This window comes from Agelaius tricolor, unplaced genomic scaffold (genome assembly GCF_023055355.1).
Source record: "Agelaius tricolor isolate 1412-34295 unplaced genomic scaffold, bAgeTri1.0.p SCAF_7, whole genome shotgun sequence".
Lineage (NCBI taxonomy): Eukaryota > Metazoa > Chordata > Aves > Passeriformes > Icteridae > Agelaius > Agelaius tricolor.
The window spans coordinates 47,110,866-47,129,268 of record NW_027269267.1 but is presented as its reverse complement, the minus strand read 5'-3'; the positions used below and the strand labels follow the sequence as shown (position 1 = coordinate 47,129,268).

Here is an 18,403-nt window from a genome sequence, read left to right as displayed (position 1 = left end):
CTTTGGGTAATATAGCATATTTACATGTCTGTAACACAGAAAAGAGACACATTTTCATGATGATAATTTAATTATTGTATGACATTGTCACTTATTCCACCAGAGACATTATTTCCTAAAACTGAACTAATAACCCCAAAATTTAGTGTTTTCTTTTAAAAAAGTAGCTTCTAATTAATATTTATGATGATCCTGTAGACTGTTGTAACTACTTAGTAAAATGAGGTGTGTATTAAACTTATATTTCTTAGCATAGCACATCCACAATATCAGGTTTTACTATATTTACTGCAGATAACAAGGAACGATGGAACAAAACTGAATGAAAGCTTAACAATTTTGTTAGTTTCATACAAGGCACTAATAAAAAGAAAAAATGGCCATAACAAAAAAGTACACATTTTGAAATTAAATCACATTGGAGATTAAATTATCCAACTATTTATCCAATTAGGATTATCTTTCATGGAACAGGAAATAAAGTAAATGTGATCAAACAATATAAATAGCTTTTTTTTTCTCTTTATCTTGCTGACAAGATAGACTTATTAATTTAGATTTTTCCATGAACTCAATACAGCTTCATAGCAAGCCCAAAGCACAAGTGTCACACTGGAAGCTTTTGCTCCTGCAGTTTTAGAAGCCTGCTCTCTAGTATGCTTCATGAAGGTAAAATCACTCTTTTCAGAAGCAGCTTACCCATGCAATCAGAAAAACTTCTGAGTATATTTATATCTAAATAGTTTTCTGTGAGAATAGCTAAACTTCTCACCTGCTGTTTCTGAAGAGTAAATTTATTTCTTTTACTTTTCTATTTCACTGTGCCTCAAGCACTATTTTGCCATGACCGTATCACTGTCTTGGAAAGGACCTGTTACCTCCTTCAAATCTTCAAATCTTATTCCAGAAAATATTAATTGCATGCATTGAGAGTGAGATCCATTCATTTAACTTCCTTTATGTAACTACAACTCGGTAGTCGCATGACTAAGCACTTGTAAGGTGCAATTTATCTGATCTACTTTTGCCATCTACTTTAGGATGAGATGGATCACCCCTACAACTGCCGATTGCTGTCTGTTGAGTCTAAGGTGACTCCGATGCAAATGTCTACATTTGTTTCAATGAACTTCACACTGAAGATTTAATCTGAATGAGGGAACTGTTATAGCACAACTGACCTTCCAATATGAAATGCTGAATCTTTGCTAATAATTCTCCTAATTTACTAACTGGTGCTCAGGTCATAACAACCAGTTATTGCCTTGTTTAGCAAATTTAACCATCACAATTAAAGTCTAGGGAAGCAGATATGGACTAATTATATTCCTGGTTGACAGACAAACATTACATTTTAGCTATAGGATGCAAGATTTTTCTCCCATGACAAGCAAAATTCTAGAAAAAAAAGCTTAGTGACCTGATTATAACTAAATGATCTGTTTCTGGTGTTCTGTGTGTTCCCAAAGCACAGTTTTATGAAAGCATTCCTTTAGCTTGAAATACGATGTGCTCCACATAGCACATTTGTCCTTAAGGCTGTATGATTATGCTTTTGCAAGCACCTAGACAGCACTTTTCACCTACAGATCTCAAACAAATTTACAAAAGTAGATATCTGTCACTGACAAGCATTTGTCTTATGTCCCACAATGTCAAAGTTGCATGCACAGTCTCATCATTAAAAGAAGTGCTATGTATCATACAATAAACACTGACGTTCTGCAAAGAATCCTCCTGGTCTGAAGTTAATGTTTATCTTATTTTCATTTTTGCAATACTTTCAGAAAGGAAACACATCCACCTAGGAATACTCATTCAGTTTACACTAAGAGAAAAGTACATATTAATAATAATATAAAAGTAAAAAAACAGCCCAGTGTTTAATCTGTTAAACAATAGAAAAATTCTTATGAACTACTGATACTGTCATTGAACTGGAGAGAGTTTGAGAACAAGCTTGCTCTGGCTTTTTCACCCTATGATTTGGAATCTGCTCACAGTACTGCCAGCTTAACCAAAAAGGATTAACTCTCATATCCAACTGAGAACACAGATAATTCTCAGTAATTGGTAAAAAATGAAGATGAATGGGGCTGAGAGATAAGGAGCAATTAGCTCATCAGCAGTTACAGCTGTGCACTCAATCCGGATCCATCTCTTGAGTCTCGGCCCCTTTTAAAGAACCCAGGCAGAATAAGCACAGGACACCCCCTCCCAAAAAATTGCCATGCCTGCCCATCATTCCTCTGTCTTCCATTTTATTTCCATGCTATACAAAGACACCTGTCATAGCATTCTGTGTAAATTACTACCTCTCCCAGGACCTGTATCTACAGCCAATCTTCTTTTACATTAAAAAAAAAAAAAAAAAAAAAAAAAAAAAAAGAAAGAAAGAAAGAAGAAAGGAAAAAAAGCCCCAAACCCAAAACCCGGAAACTAAATGACTACTGTAGACACTTTTAAGTTCCCTGTCAATCGTTTCCAATCGTTTCATTACAGCAGCATCATCTGTTTGAAAATATAAGCAATTCCCTCATCTAATTATAGGGAGGATTTGAGGTTCATTAACATTGCCAAGGCAGAGAATCAGATGTGCAACTGCAGAGCTGTGCTCAGTGGCCTGCATTCTCTGTTTCCTTTTATTTGCTTTTTCAAGGTCTCCAAGACTTTTTCCTGAAACCATAAAAGTATTTCTTTCCCTTAAAATAGACACGTGTGTTTAGAAAAAGGAAATTACTGCATTTTGTACTGTTCTATTATTGGGCAAGGTCACCGGAGAAAAATAATTTCATCTAAATCATTTTATCTCTGATTCTGGATGAAAAAAAAATAGCAGTATACAAACAAGCTTTAGTTTTGAACAACACATCGCAGGAAGTCTTGTATTTGTCTCATCATTTTAAATATTGCAAGGTAATGCACATGAAGAGGAAACCTAACATGCCAAGAAAATATCTTAATTTTCAACACATTTTGTGGTTGTTTATGGATTGACATGCTAGCCAAGTGTAAAATGTTGCCTCGTATTTCCTAACCATGTTTAGAAATTAAGAACACCAAAGTCTTCATGATTGCTTCACTTCCTTAAAGAAATAATAGCATTTTTTTTTGTATGAATGTTGTTTAAACAATGACATTTTCTTGGGACATCTGTTTTGAGATCACATTTTGAATAGATATGAACTCATTTCCTACTAAGCAAGTAATTTACTATTGTTGATAGTTGTTTACAAGTTTTATGAGTCATATTTTAGCAAGTGGCAAAGGTCTTAACAAATCCTTTGAGTATTCCCTAAAGTGTATGCATAGTGTTTTCATTATATAAAATGTTCGGGAAGCAAAAGTATACGGACTGTTCTTCACTTCCTACCAAGTTATAGATAGCAAACTCTAGCCCACAAAAATAGCTTTTAAGAGGTATTTATTTTCAAAGGTTTTTATCTTTTGCTGCTGCAGGTTAATGAAGTAGGACAGAAGGGCAGTAAGTACTTAAGCAGCGAGGAAATGATTGAGCTGCTTTACCTATCCATTGCTTCAGAGCATCAGATGGTAAACATACAACAGATCCTAATATCACACTAAGATGCTAATATGACAAAGAGTAGAACCTCAGCAGTGAAATTTAAAATTTGACCTTGCCAGTCTCCTTCTTTACATTCTGCAATTAGTTTAAAAAACCAAACCAAATTTAAAAAAAAAAGAAGAAAAAAAAAACCCACCAAATCCAACAACAGCAACAAAAAAATCCCCAACACAGAGCACAATCCTTCTTTTCCCTGTGCTGCCCTACGAATTCATTTTTTAGACAAAACCCCAATAATTTATCTATCCTGCATGTTGTATGTAGGATTGCCACTAAAAAGAACCTGGGACATTTTTCCTTCTTATCTGCAATGTAGCTCATATCAGCCAAGCTGTCACAAGACAGTACTTGATATAAACAAGAGATTGCAAAGACATCTCAGTAATCAATATTAGGATGGCTACAGTATGGAAGCCCCAACCACTGCATATCATTTGTCTCAGCATCTATTTCTATGACCAAATGAAGCATTAATTCAAATCATAAATCTATGGTGATTTAAATCTGGGAATGAGCACCTGCCTGCTTTAATGATTTATTTTGTACATTTCAGTAAGCAGGAGATTTGTCCATATGAACTGACAGGTCACCTTCAGATGCCAGTAGCAGACTGTTTATCACCATGCAGACTAGCATCTCATCTTAGCAAGTAAATATTAAACTAAAAGAATCCAATTGATTGTGGATGGGGGAGAAAGGCGTTGCAGCCATATATTTTACTCAGTGTGCTAATACCTCACTCTGATTCCTCTGTAATTTCTTTTTTTTTTTTCCCTTCTAAAATGATAATTCTGGTGGGAGGATGCAAGCTCAAGGTTACCAGCAAAACAGAAAGATATAAAATAATTACTTATTAGTATCATTGGCTTCCTTTAACTCCCTTCATTCACTAACCTTTTGGCCATTGCTTCAAAGGACCAAGTTAATAAATTTGTGTAGTGCACTGAATAATTATACAATGCTTGACTACAAGAATTACTTCTGTAATTCACATTAAGCATTTGATTAAATCCAAAAAGCAAGACAATTCAGAAGTAAACCTGACATGTCAATATGATAAGATAAATAAAATAAGGGCCCTTATTTTATTTATCCACCTTTATGAAAGCATTGGAGCACAGGATGGTAAATCCACACCCACCATAATTCCTGCTACATATGGGCTAGGATGACTCAGTTAAGTTTTTAGCCTGGTTGGATCATTTGTTCCTTTTCAGTTTGGTCAGGCACACAAGCTAATTTAAAATGTAAACTAAAATCAGGTTGTTTTCTTTTGTTTTATTCTTTCCTCCTGTCAACATTCAGTAATGTAATATTTCGTATTCTTCCCTAGCAAGCTGTAATTTAAAACATTACTGGTATATGGACTTGATAATATTTATTTGAAAATACATAAATAAACACACTCCTGAAAAAATGCAGGAGAAGAAAGTGTACGTACTTACTACAAGCAACACCTTTGAAATATGAGTTCTTGTCAAGATAATACAGTGTGCTAATTTTCAAAGATGCAACTAATAAACAAAGAACTTAACTCTTCATGAACCTAATAATACCCTGTCATTAGTAGCATAGGAGTCACTTCTCTGATTTCATATTCATGACCAACACTGGACACTAGACAGGGTTCACTATTAAAAAAAACCAAATAAATCAAATTGCTCTTGAGAAATCCTCTGCATGAAGGGTGCAGCTCAAGACAAGATGCACAGACAAGAAAACTGTATTTTCAGAACCATTCCTCATGCAATGGAGACAACTGGAAAGCTATTCACTCTATTCAGAAGAGCCATTTTTTTCTGTACAAAATTAACTCAATTCTTCATTCAGTTAAATTGGGAAATTAACTGAAGCTAACAAGTAAGTTAAGGGGCTGAGAGGAAATTTTGACAATGACAATAAATAATCTTGCTTCACTAAGTTTGCCCTACTAAAATAGCTAGAATGTATTTTCTTAAATAGGGAAAATGATTAGGCTGTCTAAGAGCATATTAGTTATCTAAATTTTGCCTAAAACAAGGATTTCAAAATAGATATTTGTCTTTTTTATTCAGAGGAAGTTCAGATATTCCTTCTATCCACTCTTCTACAAATACTCTGTGTGGTTTAGATGCTGATTAATTTTTCCATCCCCATGGATGCACGTGGTTTATAACTAGAACTGCCAAGCAGAATAGCAGCTCCACAAACCAGTATATTTGAACATTTTATTCCACATAATGGATTCATCTAAGCCTGAAAATCTAAATTAACTTCTAGTTCTAGTGCACACTCTTTATCTTCTCGGCTTGTATTTACCCTGTTCACCCTTTCTCATTACTTCACTTTTCTCCCAGTGTGCTAGAGGCCAACTGGTCCTTCCACTTCATTTGTACCTATCTCCTCCTTCCAGATTTCAAAGACACCTGCACTCTACCCTCTCTTGTTTTTTCTCCAAGAGAACAATCTTTACACTTGTATTAGAGTAACTGCATATGTTGGTATCTCAGTAATTTAAGACTATTTTCTTCACCATCATAGAGGTATTTTTTAAGCCTTTATTTAAAAGAAAAACAAAACCAATCATATAATTTCCTTGTGCAGTAATGCACACATATTGTTGCTATTTACAGTAGTATGTACCCAAGTGATCCTGTACTTTGAACTGCAATTCATATTATTTCTAAATAATACCCTACTGATGCCTACTGAACTGTACAGAAACACTGTCCTCAAACATGTATTTATTTATGTTAAGGCTAGTGCATACCCTCTCAGATTAATTCCAAATGTATTTAGAAGATGAAAAGCTAAAAAAAAAAAAAAAATCTGGACAAAGGGCCAAAATAAAAACAAAAAGCCAAAGCCTATCTGAGGCCATTTGATTCCAGTATACACCCAGTCTTCTGAATGTACCTCTTGTCATTGAATTTCTGTTGCTGAGTTAATACTGTCGCAACATGATAAAAGGATCCAATACAATGAAATGGCATAACAAAACATTTTACAGCAGACACACACAGATGATTAAAGATTTAATCAACAACAACAAAAGTTATCCTAGCTTTGAAGTATGCTTTAGCAAAACAAATTGTCCAAACAAATGAATAAAGTATATTGAAACAATTCTTTTTTGAAAAAGAACAAGAGTTGCTGATGGCTGCTTAAGAAATGGAAAAAAATGTTAACTACATTTTAAGAACGTGTTTATTAAAATAAAATATGATACGAACTGCAGAGCATGGCAGAATTTATTGTGTATGTATGTTTTCCTTTTGTCACAGGGCACATGAAAGTATGAAATATTTTGCTTTCAAGCTTGTGTTCTGAATTACCTAAAGTCAATACCCAGCACACTGAGCAGGAGACATTGTTAAATTTCACTTTGACACCATCATCTGTCACTCCACCTGTACTTTGAAAAATGAACTCTAAGCAATCAAACCACTTTCTTTCATGGAAAATATTAACTGGAGTCTGCAAAAGTAGCCTGTGAAGAAAAGAATGTTTTTGTAATAGTAACAGCAACACTGAATGGTGTGTAAAGGTCAGGTACAAAATAAAACTGAAAACATTAAGAAAAGGAAAACAAATATGCAACTTTTTACACCAAATCAAAGCTTCAGAAGGAAGTTCAGAAAGATTACCATTTTAATAAAATATCTCAGTATTATGGACATATAACAATGCTATGTCTGAAACTTACCAACACTTGAATTCAGATCTCCATTTTCAGAGTCTGCTCCATGCTGGTTATTATTTGCATGATAGTTGGACATAGCTTCCAATTTGATTTTTTTCACTTTCATTGCTTCTGCTATGGCAGCATTGGTGGCAGCTGCTGCTGCTGCAGCTGCTGCTGTCAGACCTGCAAAGAAGTATAAAAAAAAATTTAATATTCATTATTCTATGAGTCTCCATTATTGTAGGGACTGTTATTATTCTTGCATGCTTGTTACAAGAACAGAGAGCACTGCAGAGTTTTATTCCTCTTATTGGCTTTGAAAACTATCAACTTTTTCAAGTAAAATGTTTCACACTGTATTTAGATAATTACTCCTATACATTCATCCAAACTTTAACTTGGTGTCCAGTAAGTGCATTCATAATAAAATCACAACTAGATGCAGCTACAAATAGATGCAGTCAAAAATCTAATTTAGCTTCAAAATGGTGTCCTGTCTGACTATGAATAGGTGAATAACCATACTTAGAAAAAAATTCCCATCAGATCTTTATTTTTAGTAATGCTAAAGAAAACAGAAATAACAGGTCTATAATTTCTGAGTAACAGATTATAGAAGTCAGGCATTTCTCATTTAATACATAATAGCAAGGAGATGTAGTTTTTCTAGGAAGCATTTCTAGAAAAAAATAATGCAGAACATTATTCTGCTCTCCTCAGACTGTAAGGCATTAAAGTATTTATCAACGAGGAGAGGAAGTATTACCCACTTAATACCAATCCCAAAATCACCTACAGGCAATTCAAGTGCTCTTCCTACCAAACCAAGTTTCTGCCATCCAGCCATTTACAAGAATGTTCTACAAACCCAGAAAAATTTCTCTTTGTCAAGAGCAACTAGAGAACTGGTCCAGTTCTCCAGTTGCCTTCAAAACTCAAAATTAGACACAGCCTTTAATCAAAGTCACAAGCATCAGTGTTTGCCCTCTTCCCTGAGGCAGGGTAATTCTCCTGTGGTCCCCAAGCCCTGCTGCTGCCCACCCAGATCCCTCTGCCCCAGCCTGGGTGGCAGCAGAGAGAAGACAGTGTCAAAACTTCACAAGAGCTGTCTCCCCCCCACAACTGATGCAGGGGGCAGAGATGGAAATGATAGAGAACTAAATCTAAGAACAAAAGAGAAGACAACAAAGCAGGTAAGTTTAATGCATTGATGCACTCTCAGCCCTCAGCCTGTGATGCCACATGAAGAGAACAGACCCTCAGTCATTTTGAATCAAGATTCTTGCCCTGAATGTGGAGAAGGCTTGAAAAACTCCATGTAATTAGTTTGAAGGTGCCTGTTTGTCTGATTTTCAGCTACTCTGAGAGGTGTGAAGTGTCCTATGGATCTCAAGAGGAACTAACGCCACAATTTACTATTCTAAGGCTGCTGTCTAGCATAGGAAGAGTGCAATTTAGCAGGAAAGACCAAATAAGCAAATAATCCCAGGCCACTGAGGTAAATATTGCTAGCACCATCGCTTCCCAGGGTCCTTTGTTGTCTCCTTTGACTCCTTACATGGAAAACAAGTTCACTTTTGCCATGTTTTTGGCTAGCGATGGGGAGGGACAGAAGGCAAATTCCAGCAGGGAAAAAGCAGAAGGTGAGCAGACATCAGGAAATCTATGAGGTGGCATAAGAGGTGCCTTTGAATATATTGTTGCTTGACTGAAGGTTGTTTTCCCTTATTGTTTTGCAAGACCACATAAAGATTAGCAAACAGTTCCAGCCTCCCGACCCTCCTCACAGACTGACTTCTAACACCTCCAAGTGTAATGAGAATTACTGACCAAGTGATAATTACAGATCAATATTCTTTACAAAAGTGCTGTTTCAGGTAGATGTACCAAAAGCCAAAAATAAATGAGAAGATGAATAAATATGAGGATTTATTTTTATTTTAGCTTCTGCTACTATCATAAATTGTGCAAGTTCTGATCTTAAAAAGATATTGACAATAACATGGATCACATCCAATTATATTTTTACCTTAGAGGAAGGATATGAAGCCATACATTATACAAATTTGGTTACAGTCCCTAAATTTGGCCACAGAAAAAGGGATGGTGCACCTCTGAACTTTGGTTTGCATCCGGTGCTCATTAAACAACACAATAACCTATACTTCCTTTTTTAATATATGTATACATCCCTGAAAAGCTAAACCTAGCATTTTAAAAGAACAATTATTTGGAGGAATATCCTGGTACATTATATTCAATGACTACAACAGCAGGCCTCAAATTTTTGGTTGCAACTACAGTTTTACACCAGCAGTTTTAAAGTGCTTCCAAGTGCTGGGATAAATTACATATGAAAGAGATGCTGGACAAAGGACTTGTGACACCACCTGCAATTATTTTCTTTCATTGGAATAATAACCTGGATGCAGAATCCCTGAAATAAAAATCCTCTTTTGCTACAAAATTTGCAAAAAAAGAGTATGCTCTTTGGATGGGAACTGAGAAACTAAAATACAAATTGCTTAGTTCTGTAGTAAGATTTTTGCAAGATAATGCTTGTGGCAAAAAAATGATAATTTTAAACAGTAGGAATTAAACTAATAATTTCATTCCTTCTCTTACAATCACAGAAGTGACTGAAATGATTAGTTTGCCATACAGCAATTAATGGAAACCATACAAATCTGAAATGTGTGTAAGCACTGGTGCAAGTAAGGAGGGAAATGGAAGGAATAATGCTCAGAACTCTAGCTTAATGGTGGTCCTTACAGCAATTCCAGTCTACAGCACAGTTTCTCCTTTACTGCTGCTTTTTCCTATCCCCTGAGCAAGTGGCAAGGGAGGCCCAAAGCCAGTTATCAGAGCCACTTGCTTTATAATCACTGGTGCACTGTGGTGTACCAGAACTTCTGCATAGGGCCCAACTTATCTTTCTTAACTCACTAGTATAGGCAGGCAAATATATTATAAGCAGAAGTTAATACACCACTATGTATCTATATTTATATTTTAAAATACTAAGTTTTAATGTCCCAGTATGGGTGCATACACAGGGAAGTAACTGGGATTTAAAAAAATTTATTATTTGAAAAAGCTGTTTGATGTAAACATTATTTAACATCAATTTACTCTTACAATAAGTAGCCAAGGAATTTCCAAGGTGCACACTTCTCTACACTACAGAAATGTTGCCTTCAAAAATGAGATAACTAAATGTAACCTACAAAGTCAACTGAAATGAAAGAAATAAGGACCACACCAAATAGCCACGTAGGTATTTTTTGTTCTTTACAAATATTTATTTGAACAGTTAAAAAGTATTCAGGCCAAAATATTCAGTGGATTAAAGGCAATGGTAGTTGTCATTAATATTCTGAAATTGATAAGTTGTTTATGTCTGGCATTCTTCCTGCTGATTATGCAGTGAGACAGGCAGCTTTATAAATATCTCATCACTCCATCGTCACACAAATTTCATCGACAGTGCTCATGCACAGCTATTAGCAATATGAATCTAACCATTACAAGAGGAATGAAAATCGAACATGTGGCATTAATACGCAGTCCTGGTTCCTAACCATCTGATAGGCAGATGGTGTAAAGCGGATTCTCCAGCTGAAATGAAGGGGCACATCATTTAAAACCTTGTTTGCATTCTAACTGATATCAGTGCCATATTGATATACATGATACATCATGGCAGTATTTGAACAATCTAGTTTGTTTCAGTCATAAATGTTTACAGCCTTGTTTTTTATCTTTAGAAGCATGTTCTGAGGAGCGTATTTTTAATTTATGAAACCTATTGTTTACTTCTGTTGAACCAGAAGATTAGCAAAGAGCAGGAATATTAAATTACCACAACCACAGCAATATAACTAAGATGGATGAATAAAGTATGGTTTTTCAATATGTTTGTAAAGGAATTAAAAAATTAGCCTAGACATTTTATGCATTAAATACATTTATTCATTTAAACCTTACAGCTTTTTTCCCATGTGACATACTTAGAACTTTAATGCTTTATAAAGCCATTCATTTAAATCTCTTACTGCGTGCAATTAATCTTGTCCAACAATTTAATTCAAAAGGCAAAACATCAGAAAGTAAAGTTCGATTCAACCATCACGCTTCTGAAGTAATCTCCGTATTGCTGACAGTTCCTATAGACTCATCAGCAAAAGTCTGTTCAAGGTGTCTTGCAGGAGCCGTATGAATTTGAATTACAGCTCAATTGAATGCTCGCCAAGCCTTAGCAGGAACTCAGGAACAAGAAGCAGAACACCAAAAGAGAGCGCAAAGGATCCTTTCCTACTAAGACCTTCTCTCTTCTGTCACTAGATTACTTTGGCCTGTTGGGTGTGTTTGTAGCTGTTAATTATGTTAATAAAGTTGCAGCCTGCTGTCTCTGCCAAATATAATCATAAGCTTTCCCCTGCCAAGTCCTGGTCTAATTTACACCCGTGCAACTCTACTGAAGTTAGAATTTCATGGGTGAGAATGAGACCAGAAGTATGCCCAGTATGTGTGGTCTCTAACACTGAAAAATGAGTGAATGAAACAGAAAACAATGACAAAAAAACCACAGCATCTTCAGAAAACAATTCTGTTCTAAAAGCAAAGTCCCCAAGAGAGCTGTCATATATCATGACAGGTTTTCGAAATGTATACGAATTACTGGTGGGCACTAAATCACATCCAGGGTTTCTGCCTTCCAACAAATAGTATTGCCTGCCTGCCTTAAGAGAAAGCTCTTAAAACTTTCAGTTTTGATGGGGTGAACAGCTTACAACACATCCTATTTGTGAAGCAAAATAGAAAAGGACCTGTGAGTGGAACTTTTTCAGACTTGAATATGTCTCAAAACACACATTTTTTAATTGCATCCCTAAACTTCATCCTGGGACAAATTACAGAATTATTTAATTGATCTTAATTCACTTTTAACTTCCTTCACATAATTATGCCTAAGAACAATAACAATTCCTAATAGTAATTCCAAATATTTCCTTGATGCAACTATTAGCTTCTATTATATTTTATTTTATATATGTCTATATACATATATTTATGGCTACTTACAAAATTCAGTAACGTGTATTTACATAAGCTCCTTCTTTAGGACTTCTACAACATTTTCAAGAAACTTTACCTTTGTCATCACAGAACAGGCAGAAAACCAAAATACAACTGTCAGCAGTGTGTTACATTTAATTTAATTTATTTGCTGGAAAGTTCATTCTGCAGAAACGCTTTACTCATTGCATGGGAGGAGTTCCAAATCTCATCTCAATTCTGCAAGAACTCCTTTCAATATTTCAAATTAATGCTTAATCCTTTTGCTTGGAGTTTATTTCAATGGTACTGACTTGAAAAAAATGCAAGCCCTTTCTTGATTTAATACCAGATTTCATATTGTGGTTCTTACTTTGGCAAAATTCCTACTAAAATCTGCAAAAAATCTCCCTCAGAAAGAAAAGCAGGGTTACCTCCTAGGACCTGACCCCGACCACTGTAGGTTATTGCACTGGTTTCACGGGTTTCAGCAGTTCAGGTACAAATTTTTGGTAGCTTATTATGCTGCTGCCTAGTTATTTCAAATGAAATAGGATCCTAACCTTAGTCTCTGATCTAATGGGTGTTTTATATAGTGTGATACATAAAACAAGAAGGGGAAAGCAATCTGCAGGAGGACAGAGGTCTGATTACATAGACTGGATTGCAGAAAGGAGAACTTCACCATAATGTTCCGCTAAAATATACTGAGTTTCGCTAAAAGAATTCTTTATGTTTAATGTATGCACAGAATCTCGGAGTTATCCAGAAACCTTATTTTTGCTAAGCTGTCTGGATTGATCCAACATAACAAGCTTGGTATATCCTAAAAATTTCATTACATGTTATTTTCAGATAATCAAAAAAATCCTTGTGTGGTCCCCATAGCTATATTTTCCTGATCAACTAGAGTGGTTCAGCATAAACTGCTCATCTAGATAATTTTTTTTAGTATCTCTTAAAGGCCTATTATTAAAGGTATCATTTTAATGAAAAAAAACCCAAAAAACAACTGGACTTCAAATACTGCTAAAGAAGGAGTACTTAGAAAAAAAATCGTCCATGGTTTAGACTGGTGCAACTAAACTGAAGCTGACAGTCTTGCACTGGGAGAAAACCAGTATATGTGAAGCTCAAACCATCTGTTGTTCATCAGTCTAATCAGACCTTTTTCCTGTAACTACTCCTAACTTGTAATATGAATTTTGAGGCCTGGGTATAGCATTTAAGATAAACAAGCAAAAGAGGTAAATTTCCACAGCAAGGCTTGAACCTAAAAATCTTTCTCATTAACATGTGCCCTCCACAATTAATAACATTGATGCAGAAATAAACATTGATGTGGAAAGCAGTAGTGTCCTTCTGTTTTATTAACACTGCATTTTTTAAAATAGATCTACTAGCAAGTTGAACAATGCTTCAAAAATGTGCAAATGGAAGTATTTTATCACTAATATTTGCCATTTATGGAATTGACCGACTTACATTTTGTCAAGTTATTCTTTCTAGTGGACGTATTCCTTTGTACTGAAGAGTAAAAAGTGAAATCACAAAGTGCATTTCAAATATCACAACAAATTACTAACTGCTACAGCTTCATGGGGCTTTGTAATCTGTGAATTTATTATTGGCTTGGTGCAATTGTGACAGAATTAAACAATGCATGTTGCATAACTGCCTGGCTATACTGCAGTTTTCAGCAACAATTTAAAATCCTACTGGAATGCACACAGCCACAATACAATACAATTAAGAGAGAACATTCTTTCTTAAACAACAGTCATCTTTTCAAAAGCAATAGATTCTCAGTTCTCATTCAGTCTGTTGCATTATTCATTTCATGCGCAACCTCATGCTGGACCATAAATTGTTACTTTATCTAATCAAAGGCGACTTAACTCCACAGAAGGTCAAAGGTTTAATTTTGTGAAGTATTATCTTACGCTATGAGTTTAACGGAAAAATAGAAGAAGAAAAACAGCCAAGAAACTGGTAATAAATGAACCTTTATTGCCTCAGGCACTGGCCTAGTTAATAAACTTTCATTGAAGGTTTCTTTCAACTGTTATGGACAATGAGGTTAAAAAAAATCTTAAATTACAGCCATGTGTGACTTTTAAAGCAGGCATTCTTTTTTATCTCAACCTTCCTAGCTTAGGAAAAAGACAAAGAGATTGTCTTCAATTTCTTAACCAAAAATGTATGCTTCTAAACAGATGAAAAAGTGCAGATCAAGCCTTTTAAAAGCAGAGGTCAGCTTTGAACAATATAAAAAATACTTTTCCTTAAGTGCCAAATCCTGATCCACAATCTCTTTAACCAAAAACCATGCAGTTCCCAAAAAAAAAGATATGTGGGAAAGCAAAACATATATGTACTGACAATATATTATGCTAACAATGATGGTTGGTTCCTGAAAGACTTTCTGTTTTACATTTGCATTGCTAGACTGCAATAATTGCTCTTCTTTAAGAGAATGACTTATTATGGGAACAACTTCCCTGCACTTTTTACAAATAGAAGCTCTTTTCTTCTTTTCATGTGTATTATCTCATGTTCTCACAATACTATTCTTGCTGTTAGGAGAAATTAAAAGGTTTAACATAATGACAGTTACTAGTGGTTATTGGTGCTCTGTGAATTTTCTTCATTTAATGTTCTTAGATTTTACTAAATACAATGTCTTTTATTGACATACTCTTTGGGACCAGCTTAGAGAAGTGTATTACAGTTGATGTTATACAGTCAAAAACAATAAGACCAGTAGTATTTAAAAAAACCTTAGCCTTTAACTTAAGTCTAATTTATAACTAGATGGACACAACTAATTGTAACAGTGCTATAGTTCAAAAATACTGAAAAGATGTGTTCGTGTCTGCAACAGCAGTAATGTAGCTAAATACTCATAATCTTTCAACCAGCAGGAGCTTTTGTAGTTTTTTTTTATAAACCTAATCCACAGCTTGACACAGATCCTGGGGTAATGGCACACAGTTCTTTGATTAAACTAATATCTAAACACTGCTGAGGCAGTCTGATGGCCCCGTGGAAGTGTTTCCCTACAACCTCCAAACTCAGCCTTGCAAACAGAACTGCCAAATTCTTTCCCACAGACCCACTGTAGTCCACGTGCCTAATCGTGTGAGTGAAATTTAACTTATCCATGTGTATAAGTATTTGTGGCACCAGAACAAGATCAGAATAAAATTAGATTTTAGCTGTGGACCACAATGGTATAATTTTAGCTTTGATAGCCTTCTGGTGGAATGGATGTGTTCCCAGAGGGACCTGTTCTCTGCACTGAGTCCACACACTGAAGAAACAGCCCACTAATATTTAGGTGATGTGTTATCAAAGGCTTCATGGATTTGGTCCTCAAGCAACACATTTGCCCAAAGAAAGAAAGATTTGATTCTCACTTCTGGTGCACAAGAATAGTCAGCTACAGACTTATTTCAGGCTCCTGTCAACCTCAGGAAGTGAAAACAGCATTATTCCTAGTCATGGAAAGAGAAGGCAAGAAATTCAGGGCTCTAGCTAAGATGAAATATCATAGCTGCTGATTAGAGCAGTAGACCTTCAGCAAATGTCTAAAATATAAACTACTATTTCAAGATACTTTAAATAAGGTTTCCATTGGTTTATTCTTTAATAGAGTTAAAATATATTACACATATTAAAAAAACCTAAAAACTCTTTAAAGAACAATTTTGATCCTGTTTTGTCATATTTAGCTTTTAAAGTAGAGATTGTTTTGAATCCTTTTGCCCCTAAAAAGAAACTTTTATAATACAATATACGTTAACAAATTCTATAACTGTTTTCTGATTATCTCTCTCTACTTGCAGTGTGCAAAGCAGGTTGTGCCAAGCATTAGAAAGACAGAAGTCAATAAAACTGTGGGAAAAAGTCCCAGAAATCCACTGGTTATTTCAAGACATATGTACCCTTGTTTTAACACAGCAAGTTGAGTAAGAGAATTATCACATTTCTGAATGTAAAGAATTCACCTGTAAGGGTCAGGAGAGTCCTCTCTCTTTCTTCACTCTTTTATTCACTAGAAGTGTTGTAACTTCAAGAGCTGCACTGTGGCTTTGGGGCTCTTTTTTTTTCTCTTTTTCTTTTCTTTTTTAAGTTTCGTCAGATCCATTATGCATTACTCTGTGCCAGAGGCAAGGCATGGGGCTAAATGTACTGTTACAGCACAGTGATAGCAGAGTTTGTACTGTGATGCAGAACTGCGATACTGTACAAAGTAGCTGTGATAATGACTCACAGGTAACACTGTGTAGTCCTTTTTTCAGATGAAAAGGCAGTCAATTGTCACAGACAGTCCTTTCTCACCTTTATGCTCTACTTGTTGCATGAGGTAACAGAACACTAAATCCCACAGGTAGCACGCTGGGTGCTGACCAAGGCATTCGATTAATGTCTTTGGGTAGCATGTCAAATTTGAAGAGAAAATACCTCTTTCCAATACTAACTATGGCACAACAGGGGCACAATGTGCACTTGTGTTGTGTCCCAGCACTTCATCAAAGCACGCATATTAGGACAAATTTACTCACTAAAGAGTGGTTAAGCATTGGGACAGGCTCTCCAGGCAAATGGTGGAGTCACCATGCCTGGAAGTGTTCAAAAAGTGAGTAGATATTGCACTTTTTGATACACTTTAGTGTATGGTGTTGTTTGTCAAAATTTGGACTTGATGATCTTGGTGGTTTTTCCCAAACGTAATAATTCCATTTTTTTTTTTTTTATTCCTAGGCCAAATTATCACCCCAAATCAAGGGAGTTCTCTCACATTCAGAGTGTTCAGTGAATACTGAACTTCATTCAACAAAATACTTTCATTTTGTAACTCAGAATTGTCTGCTACACAAAAAGTAAACACCTGAAGACTGCTACTGATATTAAAAGGAAGTGTGGTATTAACAATGGATACATTATTACTGTACTTGATTGTAATACAAAAAGAAACATGCAGTAGCTTTTCTACAGTTCCTACCATATTGGTATAATTGCAGTTCTATATTATGATGACCTGTAGACATTTGTAAATTCAGATTTACATGCATGATCATATGTATTGTTTCTAAAAGGCATATTCTTTGAAGTCAACAACTGATTGGTACCACTGTCTAACACATAGTGAATAAACATTCAACAATCATTAAATAAGCAACCATAAAAGAGCCCAAACATTCTCATTGGGAGAAATCTGAGCAATCCTCATGATGTGGCCATTGCCAGAAATAATTTATGAAATAAAAAGCTTTATGTTAACGTGATCCTCTCAACTTAGTAATGCCCACAAAAAGACAAAATATGATGACAAGGTATTTCACAGCTTCCACATTTTGTGGGGAGAACTATCTTATAATTTGCTGCAGATAATTTAATTATATTTTTTTCATCCTTTAATGAACAGTATATCAACAGATTTGGATTTTCACAAATCTGTTACTGGAAATCACTTTTCTCCACCTTCTCAACACTCGCACAAGTGCAAAATGGGATGTGTGCTTTCTAATTTCTCCTCTCTCTAGGTTATGACCTTCTTTCTGATCATTGCTAAATTCCAAGTTTTTGACTTATCTGACATTCAGATTGTCAAGACGGACTGCACATTTAGCAGAGGGTGAGTAATAGAAATAACTGACAAAAATTTAATTAGTATCTGGATAATAACTCATTATTTTTATCCCAACTACAAGTAATCTAACTTTAATCAACTACAAGATGCAACCTCGATACATAACAATGAAAGGATCAACATTCCAAATGAATTTATTTTTCAACAAAAAAAATACATAGCCCATATAGTGTAAATGTATTTGTTTTGTATTTTCTAGATATTACTGGTCTTCAGTATAATGACTTCTAGACTAAAATTTATAGCATAAATAATTTTAGAAAAACATGGAACAGGATCACTACTGTTACTTTATCTTAGAAATCAGAACATCATTCTAGCAATTTGACACTAATGTTGACTTGCAGTCACTTTGGAAAACATACAGATAACTAATAAGATTGCAAATATAAAACATTGATTATAATCAATATTTGTCACTGTATAGCCCAAAGAACTG

General features: G+C 35.0%; 1 protein-coding gene across 6 annotated transcripts in view; it reads right to left on the bottom strand.

Annotated features, from left to right (window-relative positions):
- The window catches only part of DACH1 (dachshund family transcription factor 1), a 352,403-nt gene that overhangs the window by 162,936 nt on the left and 171,064 nt on the right, over positions 1 to 18,403 (bottom strand). For all 6 annotated transcript variants that reach the window (XM_071431094.1, XM_071431091.1, XM_071431092.1 and 3 more), the window contains exon 3: positions 7,272 to 7,433. In XM_071431094.1, coding sequence (XP_071287195.1) covers positions 7,272 to 7,433 — 162 coding nt within the window. The remainder of the gene's footprint in view (positions 1 to 7,271; positions 7,434 to 18,403) is intronic.